Below are 21,859 nucleotides of genomic sequence, written 5' to 3'. Positions count from 1 at the left end.
AACATTCATATATGGTGAAGACCTCGTAATTGACCTTCTAACAACACGTGTCTCATGCATAGTAGAAACTTCTCAATTTTATGTGAGGATGCTTTCTACCTGCATTTACTCAATCTAGGCATTGCCTTAAAGAATTATTTTTCCTGCCACAGTTCCGGTTATGTCCTGAGATTTAAAAAAAAATAACTATTACCATAGCCAATGTTCTCTAATCTGAGTCATGGTGAGGCAGTGATTAAACCTATAATAATCAAAACGTTAAGTTTCACAACACGTTTTAATTTCTTTTTAATTTTTTTTGCATATGATTTTTGTTTGTTAATGCATACTAATTTAGATAGAGAACTAAAAAAAAAACTAAATTTTAAAAACTGCTATGATCAGATAAAAATTAAAAGAATATTTGTTTAATAATTAACAATTAAATGAGGAGTTCAAATTAATAAATACTATGAATTAATTGAGGTTTATGGTATATTGCATCTTAATTTTGCAATACAATAATACAACAATTGCAAAATTACAAATTTATAAAATAATAAAAACAAAATCAATAAGAGTTACTATCACTAGATGGCAGTCATTATGGCTGTACATGTTAACACTTAATACTTCAAAAACTGTATTATAAGCTGCGTCTATTAAAAATGGTACATAGCAACAGAAAGGATGTGGCTTCTATTAGAGCATCTACACATGAGAAATTTTTGGTTCTCAATTGTTCAAAGAAGTGGGTGTGGCTTCTATTAGAAATGCAGCCATTAATACAACTTTTATGGTAATAGTAGTATGGTAATAAAACTCCAAAAGATATTAGATGTGTTTTCAAAATACATCTGATAATTTGGAAAATTACTTTTATGATTGCCATCCATTTGAATGTTGAGGGCTATATATACCTGGTATATATGTATAAATATATTTCATTTTGATCTTTATTGGACTTCACTGGATGCGATGAATGACATGATAAGGTGATGATAGTGTACACAGTGTGATAAAAACAAAAGCAACTTCACATATCAACACTAAAGGGCAGTCACACACCTAGATCATATTCTTCATCACTGACATCACCTTTCAATAGTTCCATGGAATCAAGTGACTGTCTTTTCCTTTTTCCTTTGAGTGGATCAATTAGTACACCACAGCAAAGAACAACAAATAATATCATCACAAATATAAGAGCTATACCAGCAATTATACTCCCTGCAATAAAAAATAAAATTAAGCCAATTGGCCTTTTGCTAAAAAACAGTTTTTGCTAAAAAAACAAATGACATTTCATTTGGAAGCGAGGAAATAAAGTGTTATTTCCATATTGATTTGTGCATTTTTGGACAGTGTACTACATTTGGGAAAATTAGGTGTTGGCGTAAAAATTAAAACACTCCATCAGAAAATGTATTTCATCTGGAATTCTTCCACAGTAGTCTGAGTACTTGTCCACATAGTCAAAAAAGAAGGTAATGTTTTTGTTGGTCAATTGAGGGCGCTATCACTAGCTGACCTCTGGTTCAGAAGCACTCACAGAAGAGGAAGTTTGCCTTCAGCACACTTGAATTTGCATAATAATAGCCATACCAGGGTTTTAGGTATGCAAATATTTAAACACCTTCTGTGCTGAGAGTGGGGTAGAAGGCCAGATAAGGAATGTATTACCCATAATTCCCTGGGTGAACACATTTTTTTTTCAAAAACTCAAGCATTCTGGAATTACGTACATATTGCAAAACTTGACGGCGGGGAGGGGGGGGGGGATAAGACATTCAATATAAAGTTAGCAATCGGTCAGAATGTTTTTAATTTATCTCCCACATCCTTTTGTTTTTTACATTTTTAAGTTAAGAAATGGACAGTCAAATGCTTCACACAAGGTACCCCAGACCATTCGTCCCGGTGTTATCGCTATCGCCACACGAGACTCCAGCTTGTCTCCTATACAATTTTCCTTCCGCCCACTTAATTTTAATATTCATATGACCTTTGCACTGACATCGATAGCCAATCGCATTCGACCGCGGACGTCACTCTAAATAAACAACTGAATAAATTAATATACCATATTTGGAAGATAGCGGGTAAATTCAACTTTGTTGGTGTGTTCCTTCGGGTTCCGAAGTCGCACGAAACGAGTTCATGTTCCGTTATCTTTTGCAAGTAAAACAGGTCGATATGTATTAAACATGGCATTTGTTTTCTTGTTTTAACCCCCTTATTACGCAAGCTTCCGTCGAAGTGGTGTTTTTTTCGACGATTTGTGGCATGTTGCAAAACGAACGAAACATTGCGGCATTCTTAGCGGTGGATAAGGGATCGACTATGTCGTCACATTTATGTCTCGTTTGAAAGAGAATAAACAACCGCTCAGAAAAATATGTTGCTAATATTTAAGTGCGGTGCCTTGAAATCGCCTGCCCGACGTCCAAATTTCAAAAGGATGTTCGATTTGCAATGACGACCGTTCATATGTACTAGGCGACGTTACTAATTACTACTAGGGTCGGTGTTTGCATTAAGAATTATAGAACAAAAGATCAGCAAAGCGGTGCTTTTGTCAGCGATTTTGTCAAAGGGAATATTGATAAAATGTTGCAAAACAGAATCGCGAGTTGGGTGAAAAATTGCGCCGGCGGCATTCTCAGCGATGGCGACACCCGAGAAACACCGTGTCACGGTGCATTCGTGCATCAGTACACCGAAGAAATACATACATATTGTTGCGGACGACTATTGTAGACTGTGTTCGTGTAGTCTTCGAGTTTGTGGACAGTTAAAGTCGAGTGTGAATTTATTCAAGCCAGGAAAAGCAGGAGGGATAACTTATGGAAATCGTCTTTCCAATTTGATCCAGTGCGACGTTGTGAAAGGAGCGACTCTGTCGTCTCATCTATGTCTAGTTTGTAAGAGAAAGATTGATAGCGCAGAAAAATCCGCCAATAATGTAAAACAGTGACGTGAAATTGTCAGTCATTCTAATATCTCCCAACCTGTGAACGAAAGGGTTAAGCGTGCTGCCTTGAAATCGCCTGCCAAAACTAAAATGGCGCGTGTCACGTGACTTTGTTTACTAAAGATAGCGTGGGCGTTTGATTGACACTCAACTCATTAGTATTCCACCAATCACAGCTACATCTACTTTCTGGATGTGCGCAGTCAAATTGTATAGGAGACAAGCTGGAGTCTCGTGTGGCGATAGCGATAACACCGGGACGAATGGTCTGGGGTACACACAAGGTGATATCATGGCGATGCACTCCACCAGGATCTACATCATATTACAAGAAATAAATTGGATTTTCAAGCCTCAAGTGACTTTTCATGCTTTCCATAAATTTAACTTCATGTTTATTGTGTCTCAGTTGATCTTGTAGAATAACACAGACCAATACATCAAGGCCTGGGATGGGATGGCAATCGTGATTAAACACCATTTTAACATATTTGCAAACCATAAAAAATTGTTATCAAAAGTAGACAGGCATAAATACATTTCAGGATAACTGCACATATATTGTCATACCATACGAGTACAAAACTAACAGACAGATCTGTATGGTTTATTTTAGAAAAAGTTTCATTTCACTTCTCCCGCTAAAAACAGTACTATACAGCATTGCAGGGGTCTAAGCATATGCAGTTTATTCAAACTTATTCACTCATGTGGTCAAGATCAGTCAGAAATGAATTTGTGTGTATAATGCATCTGTAGGAATTAGATATGCACAATCTATTGTTCACACAAGTCTCTCCTGAAAATTCAGTGTTCTGAAGACAATCTTCAAGTGTTTTTTTGGGAAAAAACTTGGCAGGAAAATGTCACATGGCTGCTAAAGTTTTTATTCGTGAAATAGGTTGTGCACTTAGCAATGATGCTACAACAACAAAATTAAGTATGCCTATCAGAAAAAGTCAAAAATTGGAACTTCCTGTTTAACGATCCAAGATGGCTGCCAAATTAGTTGACCAATCAAAATTGTTTTTGACAAAACATTAGATGAAGAATAGATTTCTAGGAAATGGATACATGCATATTTAATCGCGCCCATGACCAGCAATAACTTTTTTCCAAATCTCTTCACCTATGTATACAACACCCTGTTAGTAGTAAATATGCATCTGTTCGATCCACGTCTTTAACGCATTACACAAGATCTCGTTAGTGAAAGAGAAATCACGTATTGTACATTCTCCACACATACCTATATTGAAATGCAGATCCCAGTAATCTATTATTGTACCATGTGAGTGAGGATGGATACCAGTCTCACCACCACATTCCTCAGTCCATTCTTCTTCAGTTAGCCTCACCTTTGAGCTTAATTTTAAAAACTCCTCAAGAGGACAGCTTTTATCACAGCCTGTTATTTGTAATTGATAAGGCTCCCTTTGTGTGTTGTTATAGTAATATACATCAATTGTATAAGTCCTGTAAAAATAAAGATATTAAGCTCTTTTAAATAAAGAAGATTTGAAAGATTTACTATTATATTATTTACTATTATAATTATTCTTTTGGTATATCATTTCTGACAAGACAATCAACGCGAGCACATCTATACATGTATATTGTTCCTGAAAAGAAAATTAACTGACGATGAGACTCTGTGCTACTTCCCGTTATTTTGTAATCTTTCTGAATTTGCTTTGGTATTGTTTTATAACTGTAGAACAGAACACATATACCTTCCTGGATACTGTACTGAGTAATCTTAGTTAAGACGACTGAAGATTTTTGTATATTCTTAACAAGTTTGGGCGTTCCTTATGGCTAGCTGCTGCATGTTCTCCCCTGTGTGTGAATGCAATTGGGGGTAGCCACTATGCAAACACAAAATAAATATTAGTCCATACTTGAGGTATATAAATGTACCAAAATGAGCCAAGTACGGGTGAAAAGTACGGGTCGTACTTTTCAGAAAATAGCGAGTACAGGTGATATTTGTATCACGTAATTGTTGTATAAATCCCGTACATTTTACCCCGCAATACCCCTCACCCTTACTCGCTATATTTACCCCCCCTGGTACTCGCTACATTTTATCACTCGTACTCGCTAAATTATCTCCATGTACTCGCTACAAATACCACCCATACTCGCTGCAAATACCACCCATACTCGCTACAAATATCACCCGTACTTGCCATTTTCTGAAAAGTATGACCCGTACTTTTCACCCGTACTTGGCTCATTTTGGTACATTTATATATATGCATACTTGGTTTAGCCTGAATACGACTCCAACCATATATCAAAGGCGGATAAAGATAAGGGCTTGTAACTAGGGTGATATGTGGTGGAGATCCCAGTGACTTTAATATCAAAAGTAAATACGAGACAAACATGAACTTCTGGTAACGGTAATACTAAATTCAATTTTTGGGATAGTCAAATGGCATGAAAAGTCACATGCATGACCACTAACATTTCATTTCAGAAATAGGTAGCTCATACCAATAGTGCTACAACAAACTCAGATGACTAAAGAATCTGTTGCAGAAAAGAAAAAAAAAGAAGTAGAAGAAGTAAAGGCACAATGATAATTGGTTTGATAACCTTAAGAAAACATGTACATACCCATTAAAAACAGGTATTTCTATTTTTTCGTGTCCTCCATGACGGCGTTCCCTAGTATATTATAAAATTAAACAGTGTAAACTACTTTTTCGCAGAGTACTCTGTATTTATCAAGATGCACTGTAATTATTTCATTCATACACAAATATGCAAATGACATATCACAAAGTAGCTTTATCGAGGTATTTGAAACAGAAATTGTCAATCCAACTCAGGAGCCAATCAGTGACGGCCTCACAGTTTGGGTTTCAAATACCTGGGAAAAATGTTCTATGTTCTTCGTGTTCATATGCCAGGGATTTTTCCACACAAAAAATGACAAATTTGGATGAATTTTTTTAGCGGTTGGCTCAATATCACTCCAACGGATCGTTTAACTTTCACGGATTGGTATTTATTTCCTGATTTGTGGGAATCTGAAATGTATTTCTCAACATATCTCTTATTTAGTTTAATGCCGTATTCAAGATGGTGTTCCCGATAGAGTAAACACTTAACATAGAATACACAAATCTGGAGAGACCACTGAAAACAAATATTAGAACTGGAACAAGCAGATGAGATAAAAACAGACGAACACACATGGATGGCCAGCAGACAGACAGACAATCAAAGAAAGCTTAGAAAGAACTTCTGTGTGCTGAGAGTATTGAAGACACATTACAAATTAATTCAAAATTACTTGTACTTGAGATATTGATGGAATAGCTGAAAACTAATTATGTAAATCAGGTAACTGATATGAACAGATTTGAGTGTAAAACTAATAAGACCTGCGTAATGTAATATCTATGTACCAAGTTTCATTGAAATGGGATTAGAACAAAAAAACTATGAATTATTATTAGAGAATTAATATGAACAAATTTCAACCCAAAATTAATCGGGTCTGTCTATTGTTCTAGAGCATTTATGTACCAAATTTTATTCAAATGTGATGATCAGTAATTGAGATATCAGTGTTAATTAATTATTTTAATTAGGTGATTAATAAGCATAAATATTTACCAAAAACTAATTGGGTCTTTGCATAGTCCTAGGTTCATTGAAATGTGATGATGAATACTCTATAAAGGTTTCATTAAAATCCAATTAGTGTTTTTTTATATATCAGTGGAACATTCATGGAAAAGCCGAAAAGCGATTAATTAACTAATTATGCTAATAAGGTGATTAATATGCATGGATTTTTACCAAAACCTAATCAAATTTGCGCATTAGCCCAGAGCATCTATGCACCAAGTTTCATCAAAAATCAATGTATGGTTCTTGAGATATCAGTGGAACAGTCGGACACACATACATACACACACACACACACACACACACACACACACACACACACACACACACCCACCCACACACACACATACATACAGACACACTGTGCAAAGACTCCCTTTTTGTGCTTCGCACACGGGAGTCAAAAAGCACACAACTATAGCATACAAATATAGCTCACCAGATCTACAATACATTAAGGTGCAAATTTATAGTAATTATTACCAAATAAATTTACCTTTTTTTGCCAGTTTCTTTGTATAATTCTACCATGAGACAGGACGCAGTTGGAGGCCACAGGTCATTGAAAACCCCGACCGCAGCCATCACTGAAGCCATTGTTGTATCATGCTGAAATTACAGTGACAATTAAGACCATGAATTAAAACATGAATTATATTTCGAGTTCACAGTCAGAAATAATGTACAAAAGTGGTAATAAAAAAGTAGAAGTAGATTAGAGGATGCGGTACAGGCTACTAAATATAACTGATTGCTAAATCTGTCAATCACATTTTTTTCACCCAGGTACCAGTGCATTCACAAGAAGCTGACCACAAGGTGGCATTTACGCCATAAACATCTACACCAATTTCAGTTCTGCCATACTACTTTTGGTCATGTGACCCATTGTTCCTGTACACTTGGTCATTTGTCTCTACGTAAATTTTGTAATCCCCCAGTTTACCTTAATTTTATATGCATAATAGTAACATAATAAAATTTGCCAATTAAACATTTATGAAGTTGTGATTTCTTTATTTTATGTTGATTTTCATGCTCTCAAACTTTAATAATTTTTATAGCATACATAATTTTCACTTTCTGAATGCAAGTGTTTCCAAAACTTAGATATTCCAAAACATGCAAGCACATACTCACAAATGTGAGCAAGTACTCACAAATGTTAGCATGTACTCACGAATGCGAGCATGTACCCACAAATGCGAGCAAGTACCCACAAATGCGAGCAAGTACCCACAAATGTGAGCACGTACTCACGAATGCAAGCACGTACTCATGAATGCAAGCACGTACTCACGAATGCAAGCACGTACTCATGAATGCAAGCACGTACTCATGAATGCAAGCACGTACTCATGAATGCAAGCACGTAGTCACTAATGCAAGCACGTACTCATGAATGCAAGCATGTACTCACAAATGCGAGCATATATTCACAAATGTGAGCACATATTCACAAATGCGAGCACATATTCACAAATGCGAGCACATATTCACAAATGCGAGCAGTTACTCACAAATGTGAGCACATATTCACAAATGTGAGCACATACAAATGCGAGCATGTACTCACAAATGTGAGCACATACTCACAAATGCGAGCACATATTCACAAATGTGAGCACATATTCACAAATGTGAGCACATATTCACAAATGTGAGCACATACTCACAAATGCGAGCACATATTCACAAATGTGAGCACGTACTCACAAATGCGAGCACATATTCACAAATGCGAGCACATATTCACAAATGCGAGCACATATTCACAAATGTGAGCACATACAAATGCGAGCATGTACTCACAAATGTGAGCATATACTCACAAATGCGAGCACATATTCACAAATGTGAGCACATATTGACAAATGTGAGCACATACTCACAAATGCGAGCACATATTCACAAATGTGAGCACGTACTCACAAATGCGAGCACATATTCACAAATGCGAGCACATATTCACAAATGCGAGCACATAGTCACAAATTTGAGCACATATTCACAAATGTGAGCACATACTCACAAATGCGAGCAGGTTTGGAATCACACATACCCCTGAATACATATACATTTTATATGTTGCATTCTGTGGTGCCTCTGCTTTTGATATCATGTGTTTGGTTATTTCATCCACTAAAATACCTGAAAAACAAGTAAACATAATTTCGAAAAATCTGTTGAAAAAATGATTTATTATTAATATCATCAAGCATTATGTAACTTTGATATTTGTGTACAGTGATAGATGTATACTATATACAGTAATATGCATCAATCAAACACATTTAATGACATTACAGAAAAACTTGGAGGCAGTGACGTTGCTTGGAAAGGTTTGCTGAATCAAAAAATATTAAACGTAAGCAAGAACACGAGCAAAAATGGTTGAGATGAATACAAACCAGCGTTAGTATTTCCAGCAGTGCATGCAGTCGTGCAATTTTGTGATGAACTAACTAATACAAAATTGTACAAGCCAACCTGCAGCTCATGCATACATGCCGTGGCTTGTGAAATATCTTGTGGCGTACCCATATTGTGGTGGTGATATATTCCCTAAATATATACTAGTCACAAATAATCAGAAACAGTGTACTCAAGCTTATTGTGTAAACTCAGGGCCCTTTGAAGGTTTGTATTTGTAAAATACATGCTTCGCAATCTTGAGTTTTTGCCGAATTCAAATGTTGCAATGTTAGTGCACATATATGCAATGCATCATATTGTACTGGAAACTCACTATAAAGATACATGTCAGTGATAATACAACAACTAAAGATGATCAGATCTTCAACAGGCCGATGCAATGTACAGTGTCCATCTGATTAACAGGTCAGGCACATGTATTCAGGTCTGTAGCATAATGCAATGTCAAGCCTGCAACAGGTTTGCCCCATCAGACATGCAGCATGCCAATTCTGTCAGGTCTGTAACAGGTTTGCTCCATTAGACATGCAGCATGCCAATTCTGTCAGGTCTGTAACAGGTTTGCTCCATTAGACATGCAGCATGACAATTCTGTCAGGTCTGTAACAGGTTTGCTCCATTAGACATGCAGCATGCCAATTCTGTCAGGTTTGTAACAGGTCTGTAACAGGTTTGCTCCATTAGACATGCAACATGCCAATTCTGTCAGGTTTGTAACAGGTCTGTAACAGGTTTGCTCCATTAGACATGCAGCATGCCAATTCTGTCAGGTTTGTAACAGGTCTGTAACAGGTTTGCTCCATTAGACATGCAGCATGCCAATTCTGTCAGGTCTGTAACAGGTCTGTAACAGGTTTGCTCCATTAGACATGCAGCATGCCAATTCTGTCAGGTCTGTAACAGGTTTGCTCCATTAGACATGCAGCATGCCAATTCTGTCAGGTCTGTAACAGGTTTGCTCCATCAGACATGCAGCATGCCAATTCTGTCAGGTCTGTAACAGGTTTGCTCCATCAGACATGCAGCATGCCAATTCTGTCAGGTCTGTAACAGGTTTGCTCCATCAGACATGCAGCATGCCAATTCTGTCAGGTCTGTAACAGGTTTGCTCCATCAGACATGCAGCATGCCAATTCTGTCAGGTCTGTAACAGGTTTGCTCCATCAGACATGCAGCATGCCAATTCTGTCAGGTCTGTAACAGGTTTGCTCCATCAGACATGCAGCATGCCAATTCTGTCAGGTCTGTAACAGGTTTGCTCCATTAGACATGCAGCATGCCAATTCTGTCAGGTCTGTAACAGGTTTGCTCCATCAGACATGCAGCATGCCAATTCTGTCAGGTCTGTAACAGGTTTGCTCCATCAGACATGCAGCATGCCAATTCTGTCAGGTCTGTAACAGGTTTGCTCCATCAGACATGAGGTATAGATGTACAGCAGTCTGATGGGTCAGATGTGCAGCAGTCTGATGGGTCAGATGTGCAGCAGTCTGATGGGTCAGATGTGCAGCAGTCTGATGGGTCAGATGTGCAGCAGTCTGACAAGTCAGATGTGCAGCAGTCTGACAAGTCAGATGTGCAGCAGCCTGACGGGTCAGATGTGCAGCAGCCTGACGGGTCAGATGTGCAGCAGCCTGACGGGTCAGATGTGCAGCAGTCTGACAGTTCAGATGTGCAGCAGCCTGACGGGTCAGATGTGCAGCAGCCTGACGGGTCAGATGTGCAGCAGCCTGACGGGTCCGATGTGCAGCAGACTGACGGGTTCGATGTGCAGCAGACTGACGGGTCCGATGTGCAGCAGACTGACAAGTCAGATGTGCAGCAGTCTGACAGTTCAGATGTGCAGCAGCCTGACGGGTCTGATGTGCAGCAGCCTGATGGGTCAGATGTGCAGCAGCCTGATGGGTCAGATGTGCAGCAGCCTGATGGGTCAGATGTGCAGCAGCCTGATGGGTCAGATGTGCAGCAGTCTGACAAGTCAGATGTGCAGCAGACTGATGGGTCCGATGTGCAGCAGACAGATATGTATTGCTGACACCATAGAAACCAGTATGAAAATGCACATTTTGATCAGTTTCCATGGCATTTCTGCTACCTATTCTTTTTTAAATTGTACAAAAACTAAAATGTCCATTTTAGGTATGCTAATGACATAACAATGTACGTCTAAAGATGATGAAATCTTTGATTCAATATGAACCTCTTGAAGTAGTTAAATATACATGGCTGCTCACCTCCGAATAGTCTCGTCATTTCAACATTGCTAGCATTGTGGTTTATTGTATAACCAAAGTTAATGAGATCTATTAATTTACCAAACACTGTGTCATTAATCCATGATGGAAGAGTCTTATTATCCACTCTCTATAAAGATAGAAAGTATAAAACACAATTATTGTAATGTATTAAAATTATAAAGTCCCCACTAGGCAATATTTCATACTCAACAAATAGTCTTTTACCCACAACTATTAAATACAACTGGAGAATTACACCACTGAGTTCTATTGATCCTAAATCTGCATATAAAATACCATTGTTCATATCTGGACATCTGGAGAATTACACCACTGAGTTCTATTGACCCTAAACCTGCATATAAAATACCATTGTTCATATCTGGACATCTGGAGAATTACTCTGACCCTAAACCTGCATATATTAGCAAAATATATGCGTGAATACATCTTTAACTTACACCACTGTCAGTACAATTTACAACTTACCTCAAACCACACTGCATCTGCAACATGCTGCAGGTCATGGAAGGTTCCATTCACTAAACCGGTTCTATTTCTCACAAAGTCCATAAAGTCCTGGTCATTTAGAAAATAAAAATCATTCGAAGATAATATGTATTTGCAAAATCATTTCACCAGACATTGTTTTGTGATAATTTTGAACCAAATTAAATATTTTTTCAGTTTTTTCCAGAATTTGAAAAATATTGTTCACATCTATTCTGTGTAGGTAACAAAAGGTAACTATGATTCTTAGTTAATAATAACATATCATAGAATGACAGTCAGTGCCTTGAACGGATCAAATGAGAACAAATATGCACAGACAATAACCAACAATTTCTTTCCAATTGTTGTAAATTGCAAGGAAATATATCTCCAGAACACTACTAAATTATTTCAATGTCAGTTACATATAAATATAGTTGATGCTATTTCAGTTTTTGTTTACTCATTTCTTAGTCTCAGTCAGACATCTCTATAAATAATTAAACACATGATTTGTGATGTTACAGTAGTTGTCTGGGTAACGGTCCCAGAGTCCTGAACATGGGAAATTGACAAAAATTAGGGGTTGGCGTATGCCCGGACATCGCCTGCAAAAAAAAACTAAATTTCATGCATAATTGATAACATGCAGATCGAAGCGGTAGGGAATAGAATGGCAAATGAAAACATGCAAAGGAAATAAATGAACAATATGCAACATTAGAAGTAATAAATTTATTGCTTATAATGTGACAAATAAACCAGAAATAAAAAAAAAATGACAGTGAAGAATAATTTGAATTAAGGTTTCCCCACCCACAAACAGGCCCAATATGCATGAACTGAAGGGATCAAACTGCGGTCAAATTATTTTCGGTTTTGACAAATACCGGATCAACAGTTATACATGTAACAAGATCAATAACAATTCACATATTTACACAGTAAAATTTACGAAAGTTCATAGTTGTTTACACTCTGTCAATCATCTTTGAGCTTAAAGCATCTGCTTTACTGATTGGCTAAAAATGATTTTCAATGCCGTTTACATAATTGACATTTATTTTTCAAGAATTTTTATCAGAATCACAACAGACTGCAAGGAAGTCAACTGTTATTACAACATCCAAAAATAGGCTTTTGTTATATTTTTTTATTACAAGTGTAGAAAAAAAAAACTTGGGTGTATGCCCGGACATGACCCAAATTTCTTTATTGTATCAATATTGGGGGGGGGGGGACGTTTGCCTGGGCATGGGCGCTTAACCGGACAACTCCGGTATTTGAAACAAAGACTTCATAGGATTAAGAATACTGCAAAGTATAATGGAAGTATGGTGATTATATTGACTGACTCATAGCAAAGGTCAATGCAATGCCATCCCATGCTGCCTTAGGGCATACTTTCCATACTAGAGTACATGTTTTCCTGCCTCAGGCCCTAATATATTAAGAGATAACAACCCCACCCCCCAAAAAAAAGGTTTGACAAGATTGATTTGTGCTTGAATATAAAGTAAACAACAGAGATGATGAGTAAGGTGTGCATAAAACTTTTGAATTTATTTGTAGTGTGGTTTTGGTCGATGACTGAACTCCATCATTTTCAAATATGTTTGAATAATATATTAAATTATCATTATGCTACTATGATAGGAAGATGATCACTCAGCCACGTCTTGTTGCATACAATATAGTTTATGTGGCAACATATACAGTATAGCTTAAACTAGCAGTTTTCATGTAAAGAAAGTCAGTTAAGGAAACAGTGACATACAATGTTAGAAAGTACTGTAGAATACTTTATTTTCGCTTGGAATTTATTTTCACTATTTTCGCTGAAGGGATGATTTCGTGAAAATAAAATCCAGCGAATATACTTGTTTTCCTATATTTCACATTCAACGCATCAAAAATCAGTGAAAATAAATTCCTTACAAAACGCCCAAAAAGCTTTTTCAGCGAAAATTAATTCCAGCGAAAATAAAGTATTCCACAGTATCACAAAAACAATTGCATCATCAACATAGATTAGACAAAATTACGAAAACTTGCCTTATTTTTTTCACAGTATGTTTTAAAAACATCACTATTCATTAATGATTTGATATCCTCTTTAAGTTTAGGACACGAACTAAATCCCAGAACCTGCAAAAGTGAAAATAGAAGAACTCACATCAACATTCATACCACATCAAAGGGGCAATTGAATAAAAATTATTCACAATATTAACAACAATTTTGAAATAGTAAAACATAAATTAGGATTGTACACCAAATAAAAAAAAATTGACCAAAACCTTTTTTTCATTTTTTCTGAGCCAAAAATAACCTTCTTCACACATATTTAGGGACTACTTGGTAAACGTCATGAAAAGAACCCCCCAAAAATATTCACTTTTATAAAATATGATTTTCCCAGTGATTTAAACTATACAATACTTTGATTTGACAGGAACATTACGTTTTATTCACAAATTCCGTCAAGCTTGAATATACCACAGGTAACCCTAGATGGAAATTACCATGTTAATATAAAATTTGGTAAAATTATTTTTGGAACATTGTCTCATTTGCAAAACCATTAGAGAATTTCTGTGGTGCATGTTACCGGTATTTTAGTTGAAGGGTGTCCTTTATTGTGTCATACCGCTATATGAATATGGATATACGATTTTCGCACAATGAAACTATCGCCTTCAAACAGGCTGAATAGAATTTTTTTTTGTCATCTCCTTTATTTCTATTTTTTGCAACTGAGAGGTATTTACTGCATGGTTTACTGCATGGTTTTCCTGAATGAAACACTGCATGCCTACGCCAAATTTGATCAAAGTTGTTTTTGAAATTTGATTTCTAATTTATGTTCCCAAAACACCTTAAAACTATATGAAACTTCACACTTTTTTAGATAGCACTTGTACAATTTTCATTTGGAATCATTTTATCTGCATTTCTTACGTGAAAACAATTTCTGTGCGGGCATTATATCAGTAGACAGACTAATAGGGCAGAAATATGTTTCCACCACATTGGATTTTGCAAAGGATTATGGGTTGGAAATTGATCTACAGTGGGCACCTTGGGGGCAATCTCGTATCTTTTCCAGACAGCCCTGTGTTAACATAAAGTGTTAACCTTTCCTGTTTACAAGCTATGTTGTTAGTTATATGTGTGTGTTGTAATTTAATTGGTGACATTCCATACATTGTATGTACATTTATGCAAATTAAGGGTTTATTCCATTAACACCATAATGCCATAGTAGTACTACCAGCAAATGAACCACTGGAATTGCCTAAAAATGAAAACAACAACCCACATACAAAAAAGAAACTCTATCAATGTACAAATTTAATACTAGACACTACCAGTTCTTTTGAACTCAGAAGTTAGGGTTTAACATACATGTACATGTAATACAGACAGGATACAGAACTAAAGCCATAAAAACTGATCCATAGACAGATTTCTGCTGGTAGCTGTAATCAGCCAGTAGACAACTATATTGTTGACAGTTCTTAGCTGTACTGCCACATGTCACACCAATCCCTTATTCCAAAGTTGACAATCATTAAGTATAATATCATTATTTTATATCATTAATAAAATGTGGTTAACTCATTCTACATGTACAAATGAACAATTCATGATTACTTCATCTGTAATTAATTAAATAAATGAGTGAGTTCAAGAAAAGGTCAGATGAGCAGTGCCCTCTCTGTCCATAGTTAACTAATGTTAATTACTTAAAGCGGGGGAGTCGTCACCTGCGCATGCGTCAGATGTCATTGTTTACAAACAAGCGTCTACCCATGAGCTATTGCGTTTTTAGCGTGTGTTGTTATCGTCGCTCGGGACTGAATTCCCGCGTGTGCGCAGGTGACACCCCTCCTGCTTTAATGAGCGACTGTCGTAGCGGCGCATCCTGTTTGATATGAGACTCATAGCAACGTACAATGCGTGTACCACCACCCTTTAAAATGACAAAATCTCTTATATCCAGATTGATTAACTCTGAAACAAGTCCAAAAAAAAGGTTGAAAAACGCTTGTGGACACTCAGAGAAAATTTGACATAAAATGTTTGTCAATATAGATGAGTTCCAAATCATAACGCCATCTGTCAGTTTCTGCGGAACTTGAAACTTGTCTAGTGGTCATATATGATCTGATTAAAAAGACAATATATGCGCATATGTAAACATGCATGTCATTTTGGGATGCATAAGTACCGGGTAGTACAGTTCAAATAAAAGATTTCTATGCTTCTATACGGAAGGATGGACAGACGCAGACGTGCACACAGGTACACACGCATGTCTTACTGTCGTTGTAACGACATACATTGGATAAACTTTTAATATACGGTAGTTGAATTTAATATGAACTTGATTAAAATGCGTTTCTATATTGGGTTGCATTTTAATTGGAGGTTAATTAAACTCAATTACAATGCAACACAACGTGCATTTTAATCAAATAAAAGTTTAATATTCTGTGACTGTACAATGAAACGTTTGCGAAGCTTAGGTTTAGTAAAGGGGGTAGGTACGGTACAATTATATTAATTACTAAACCTAAGCTATGCAAACTTGACTTAAATTTGATTAAATATTAATGTAAATAGTGAAAATAGTGAAGGTAATCACAAGTAGGTCCTGTCGTCACAAGTCGGTGTAAAGTTAAACTGCAGTCTTCACAACGTTGTTACCACACACACCGACTAACAGATATACACAGATTAATAATGAACCTACTTTATCATCCGCTTCTGCTACTGTGTGAATTGGTATTGGTTGCCATGGTAACTTATTGTTTGAAGACCATTTTTGTTTACCATTTGGGGGATAAAACCCAGCCAGGTTGCATTCAGCAGACATCAGCGTCCTGTCAATATCAGTACTGCGTACATAGATCTCATTTCGAAGGTAAGTGGAATTCAAAAATTTGTCATTAGTTGCGTATCTTTTTTGTAACCACTGACCAAGAAGATAATGCTGTAATTTGCCGCTCTGATGTAAAAAAAAAAAAATAGAGAAATGTATTACATTTTCACCATCTGGCAACCGTCACAGGGAAAACAAAGGCTGAAAACTCTTAGAAAATTGTACTTTGGGTAAATTGTTGAGATTCCCCTGAACAGTGTAACAAGATTACCCCTACATGGTCACTCAGGATTACTTAAAAGTTGAGTCTGTGCTGTTTCCTTGACTGTTTTCATGGGCGTTCCACAGCAGCTCGCGCAGAGCCCATATAAATACATGGTACAGTGGTGCACGTCTTAGCAACGTATAACATTCTGTGATGTAGCTCCGCCCCGATAGAGTACATGTATGCAGATGGGGTCAAATGCATTGCTTATTCATGATACAAGATGAGGGCATGCCAATTAAAGAGAGTGATCACTCCCTCACTTATCACTCTCACAAATCAGACCAATAAGAAGCGGCTCCCATGATCGCTAGCCAGCAATTTACAAAAGACAAGGTGAGTTTTTTTCAAACTTGATTAGCATATTCAATTATGTACAAGGCACAATCAAAAAATAACCATGGCAATACATCAACTTCCCTATGTTACTTGAAGACCATCCCAAATAAAACAATCACAAGATAAACAATAAGACGTGTAACAAGACATCCTGGCAGTCTAAACATGTTCATACTCACAGCTGAAAGCTGTTGTAATCCTTGGGGCCAATCACTTGACGTATATGGATCTGTTGGATAGCTGTGCATTGGAGACCGGTTACCATGGCGATATACCTTAAATAAAGAAACTGAATACATTAAAATCATGAAGTGCGAATAAACTTAAAGATGCATCAATCGAATTGCAGTTTGGCAACTCTATATATACATAATCCCCCACAACTTTACCAGGAAACCATTTATTTGACATTAGTAAAAACAGAGATCTGATTGGACGAGCTTGTAGAAATTTGTATCCAATCAGACTTGGCATAGGTTATGGTAATGATCTTAAAACAAAATGGCGGGATATGAAATTGCCAAAGAGGGCCAAGGTTGGCAGTAGTGACAAGGCAATAGGGCAAATAAACCAACCTTGGCTGGTAAAGATTTTAATGAAGTTAAATTCTATTTTTTGAATGATTTGATCAAAATGGTTTTGTATTTTAGAAGAGATGTTGCTATTTTGAATTTCATTAATTTGATGTTCAGGTGCATAATTTTCCTTAATTTGCTTTTGCCAGCAGTTTTGTTAGCTGGTTATTTTACTTATTAAGTTGCACCTCCTTTTATGTCAAATTGTTGTGTAGTTTGTGTGTGGGAGTGGGTGTGTGTGTGTATGTGTGTGTGCCTTGTGAAAATGATCATAGTTTGCAATGTATCATTACTTTCAATGAACATTTATGTGCTAACCTAGAAACAAAATATTTCCATGCACGACCAAGTTCAGGTTTCAAAATTGCAAAATTGCTTGATGAATTTTTATTATTGAAAAATATATTTGAATCTGATCTGAAATATCAAGGGCAACATCATTTTAGTCTGTCTTTACAGTAGATGCCACAATCTTTATTTTATCTTAAAGACCTCTCTCCAAAGTAGTTAAACTGATCAATTTGAAATTGTGAATTTGACTCATTTTAAATCAGTCCTGTCAGTGGGCACACTGGTTATATACTATCTCTACCTGCATATAAACCAACTACACATAACGGTTGAGATTTAGACCAAATAGACACATTTTTTTAAATTCAGCTTTCCAATTAAAATAATTGAAAACAAGGATATATGTTAAAAAAAGAATTGAGAATCTATATATGTATTACAAATATTCTGTTATTTTTTTTAGTGCTGACAGGATTAACTGTTAGAACATCATAAGTTTTAATAATAACAACATCTACCTGCATAGAGTGGGCAAGGGTTATTTTCGTTCAACGTAATTGCCATATTTTTTTCGTACAACGTAAATTGAAAAAAAAAAATTCCCTAATTCTGTAATCACAGGCTAGACGTACAACGTAATCAATCAAATATTTTTTTCGTACACTGTAAAAATGTGTCATTTTTGTTGGTACATACAATATTCCACGGAAATTATATTTTCGAAACTGTAAAACGACTAGATGACACAATTCACTGCAAAATTCAATTTTCACTGTAAACTGTAAAAACGTCTTTTTCCTTGTAAATTGTAAAAAGCCCTTTTTATTTCCCGTAAAACTGTACCAGCTTCCTCCCTTGCCCCCCCCCCCTCTGCATAACTTTGTTCCATGGTTTACAAGAAGGGTTGATAGTACTACTCGTACATTTACTTACGTGTAACAATAAAAGGTTTCTTTTCATAAAAGCTACAACATATGGTTTGAATGTTATTTCATATATTCATTCGAAAAGAGTTCCTTAAGACCCCACTAACCTGAACCCTGACACTCGAGCACCCTCCAATGTAATTGTGTATGCCCCTCCAGATAACTATACACGTCCTGAAGGCATATACAATTAAAATAGGAGAGGTGCACTGGAAGGGGAGGGGTTAGGATTAGAATTATGGAATAAGGTGCCCTGAGGAACTCTTACCAATTTTTCTCTCCTGAAATTAAAGCTGTTTTTTGTGTTTTTTTCTACAGAAATAAGAATTTTACCTCACCAAAAATATTCTGACCATTCCTTTCTGAATTATTCTTTGATAATATTGCTCTGTTGTCACTGTTTCGCATTCATTGAAAAATAATATGACCATATGTCATTTTTGTTGAAATTAGTGACAACTTAATGCTTTATGCTTCTAAACCATGTATGAATGCATCATACAAATTTTATATAAAAAAAATATGCTTTCATGAAATTGAATGTTAAATAATATTTTTTTTTTTTTAATGAGAAATATTTATAATACACTTCAAGATAGCGAGAATAAGTTAGATGGAATTTACGACATGATAGCAACATTTAACGGTGAATATAATTCATCACCATGTCTGTGACATATGATTATGATATTTATGTTTACCAAAATAATTTCGCCGGCCACCAATTACATGTAACCTGGTAAGCCGGACTTCCGCATGTTCAGCGTTAATAAATAATACCAGGGTGTGTTGTGGGCGGTTCGGTGCGGTACACCGGCGCCCTGTACCCAGGACCACAGGCGCGCCCAGGACAGTGTCGTCTGAATCCCATACAGAAGACAAGACATATGTCATATTACTCTAACCGGCATACTACACTTACCACGTGAACCATTTGCAAAGCTCTTTCTGATCCACACACTGATACACTTGCATAAAACATAACGACGAGCCATTCGTACACCACAGAAGCAGCCATTGCTCACTGTTATCTAATTTACCCAGAGTGCATGGTGTACAGCTGAACTGGGTCACTGAATAGCGACCTCTATAGACAAAGTGTCGTACTGTTTTTTGATTGCAGTTGTAGAATTCACCAAAACAAAAAAAACAAACAAAAAATCTAACAAATAGGATAAGTGTTTTATCGCTACATATTATATAACTATTTATGTTGAAATACAAGTCCAGTGTTCTCCACAAATAAAATTTGCATATTAATTTGCATATAATTAGCATAATTAATTAGCATATCTAATTTGCATATAATCAGCATATCAATCAAACATTTCAAGGAAAATTCTTAGCACTTTTATATTTACATCAACCTCAAATACTGTTTACAAGTACTATATTAATGTTCTTAAATTATTTTGATGAATAAATAAACCACTTGATGTAAAAAAAAAAATATAAACTTTGACAAATGAAGAATATCAATTTTATTCCCTGTAATAGAACACGTTGTGAAATTCTAGCCTTTCATTCATTTATTTTAAATTTCTTTCAAGTATTTTCATTTTCATAAGTTTTATAAATGCACTGACATATTGCAATAGTTGAAAACCCAAGTAATAAGAAGAAAAATATTTTCACACAACAAAATTACCGGTATCAGTTAAAAGAAAATGAAAAAATCGAATTCGATGACTGTAAATAAATGAATCAATTGAGGCGAGGAGATTGACTCGACTTGCGTACATTCACTTGTTTTATTTTAACAGTCATGTAATTCTTTACAAACATGGCGCTATATCTTAAACGACAATGGTCAGAAAAAGAACCAAAGCTTTAACAATACTTAAAACTACAAAAAATTATATAAATTTATATTGGGAATTGAGGTTGAAGCAAACTCGTGGATTTATTTCTAGTACTAGTGTTGTAGGCAGCTCCAAGGGAAACTATATTTCATTTGCTATTTTATTATATTCACACAGTTTCTCCGTGTGACCTCACAGATCTCACGAAAGTTAGCGTGAGGTAACAGAGGTTCCACGAATATCATTTAATTACCAGGATAGGATTAGGTCACTTCGCTGACATATGCTGTACATGAGTGTTTGGAAAAATCAAAACACCCTCTTTTAGAGAAAACATGTCTTTATTTCTGAACTTTAAACAAAAATATGCTGTTTTTTTTTCGTTGTGTTCGAACACCTCTGTGGATTTGATATGTTTGTCTTCCACTACCGAAATAATTTCTTGTTTTGAAAACTACGAAATATTACACTTTCACTGCAAAATTCAGAAAACAATTTCGGGAATGATTTTTCATTTATAACTCCAGAAGCTTTGGACCGAATCTCTGTAAAATTCCAGCAGGTGTTTCAATCAGGAACTAGTACACATCGAATATACTGTTGCCGGAGATGTGATTCTTGTTGCCAGGAAAACAACATCGGGAATGATTGAATATTTATAACTAATAAAAAGTTATAAATTGATTCACATGTTATGCGATAAAGACTTTCCGTTTTCGACATTGTGAAATTCTTTCGTTTTTATGCAGAAAATTACAGTATTTTTACCAAGTAAAATCATACATGAGTTGTTGAACACACTACATACTAGTAGATTCCTTCTTTCAGTCATAATTCAAGACAAATAAAAGAGAAAAATATAGAGAATATAGCAAATATTTCAGTAATAGCTTGTGTAATCGGTAATTATGAAAATTCTTTATGGGTGCATGAAGAATATATTTTGTTATTAAGTATTCTTAATATAAATTTCTGATCTATCTTGTCAAAATATTTTTTTTCTGTTT

General features: G+C 35.9%; 1 protein-coding gene across 1 annotated transcript; it reads right to left on the bottom strand.

The window, feature by feature from the left end:
- Window positions 1–874: 874 nt before the first annotated feature.
- Window positions 875–20,093, bottom strand: LOC100370265 (prostatic acid phosphatase-like). The gene is made up of 11 exons (XM_078011357.2): window positions 19,973–20,093; window positions 17,438–17,533; window positions 16,526–16,780; window positions 13,822–13,914; window positions 11,764–11,853; window positions 11,272–11,401; window positions 8,664–8,752; window positions 7,098–7,210; window positions 5,579–5,629; window positions 4,203–4,429; window positions 875–1,209 (listed from the first exon to the last, which is right to left on the bottom strand). Exons 1-11 carry the CDS (start codon window positions 20,066–20,068, stop codon window positions 1,040–1,042), a joined length of 1,410 nt encoding a protein of 469 aa, XP_077867483.2. The 5' UTR covers window positions 20,069–20,093; the 3' UTR covers window positions 875–1,039.
- Between the last annotated feature and the right edge of the window lie 1,766 nt (window positions 20,094–21,859).

This window comes from Saccoglossus kowalevskii, chromosome 19 (genome assembly GCF_978046115.1).
Source record: "Saccoglossus kowalevskii chromosome 19, keSacKowa6.1, whole genome shotgun sequence".
NCBI classification, from domain to species: Eukaryota; Metazoa; Hemichordata; class Enteropneusta; family Harrimaniidae; genus Saccoglossus; species Saccoglossus kowalevskii.
This window is presented reverse-complemented; position numbering and strand designations above follow the sequence as displayed.

Coding starts and splice junctions, on each gene's coding strand:
- LOC100370265 (XM_078011357.2), bottom strand. CDS start 20,068: ATGGCTGCTTCTGTGGTGTACGAATGGCTCGTCGTTATGTTTTATGCA. Junction 7,211..8,663: donor AAATGTATATGTATTCAGGG/GTATGTGTGATT, acceptor CTGTAATTTCAG/CATGATACAACAATGGCTTC. Junction 5,630..7,097: donor AAAGAAACTGGCAAAAAAAG/GTAAATTTATTT, acceptor ATAATATACTAG/GGAACGCCGTCATGGAGGAC.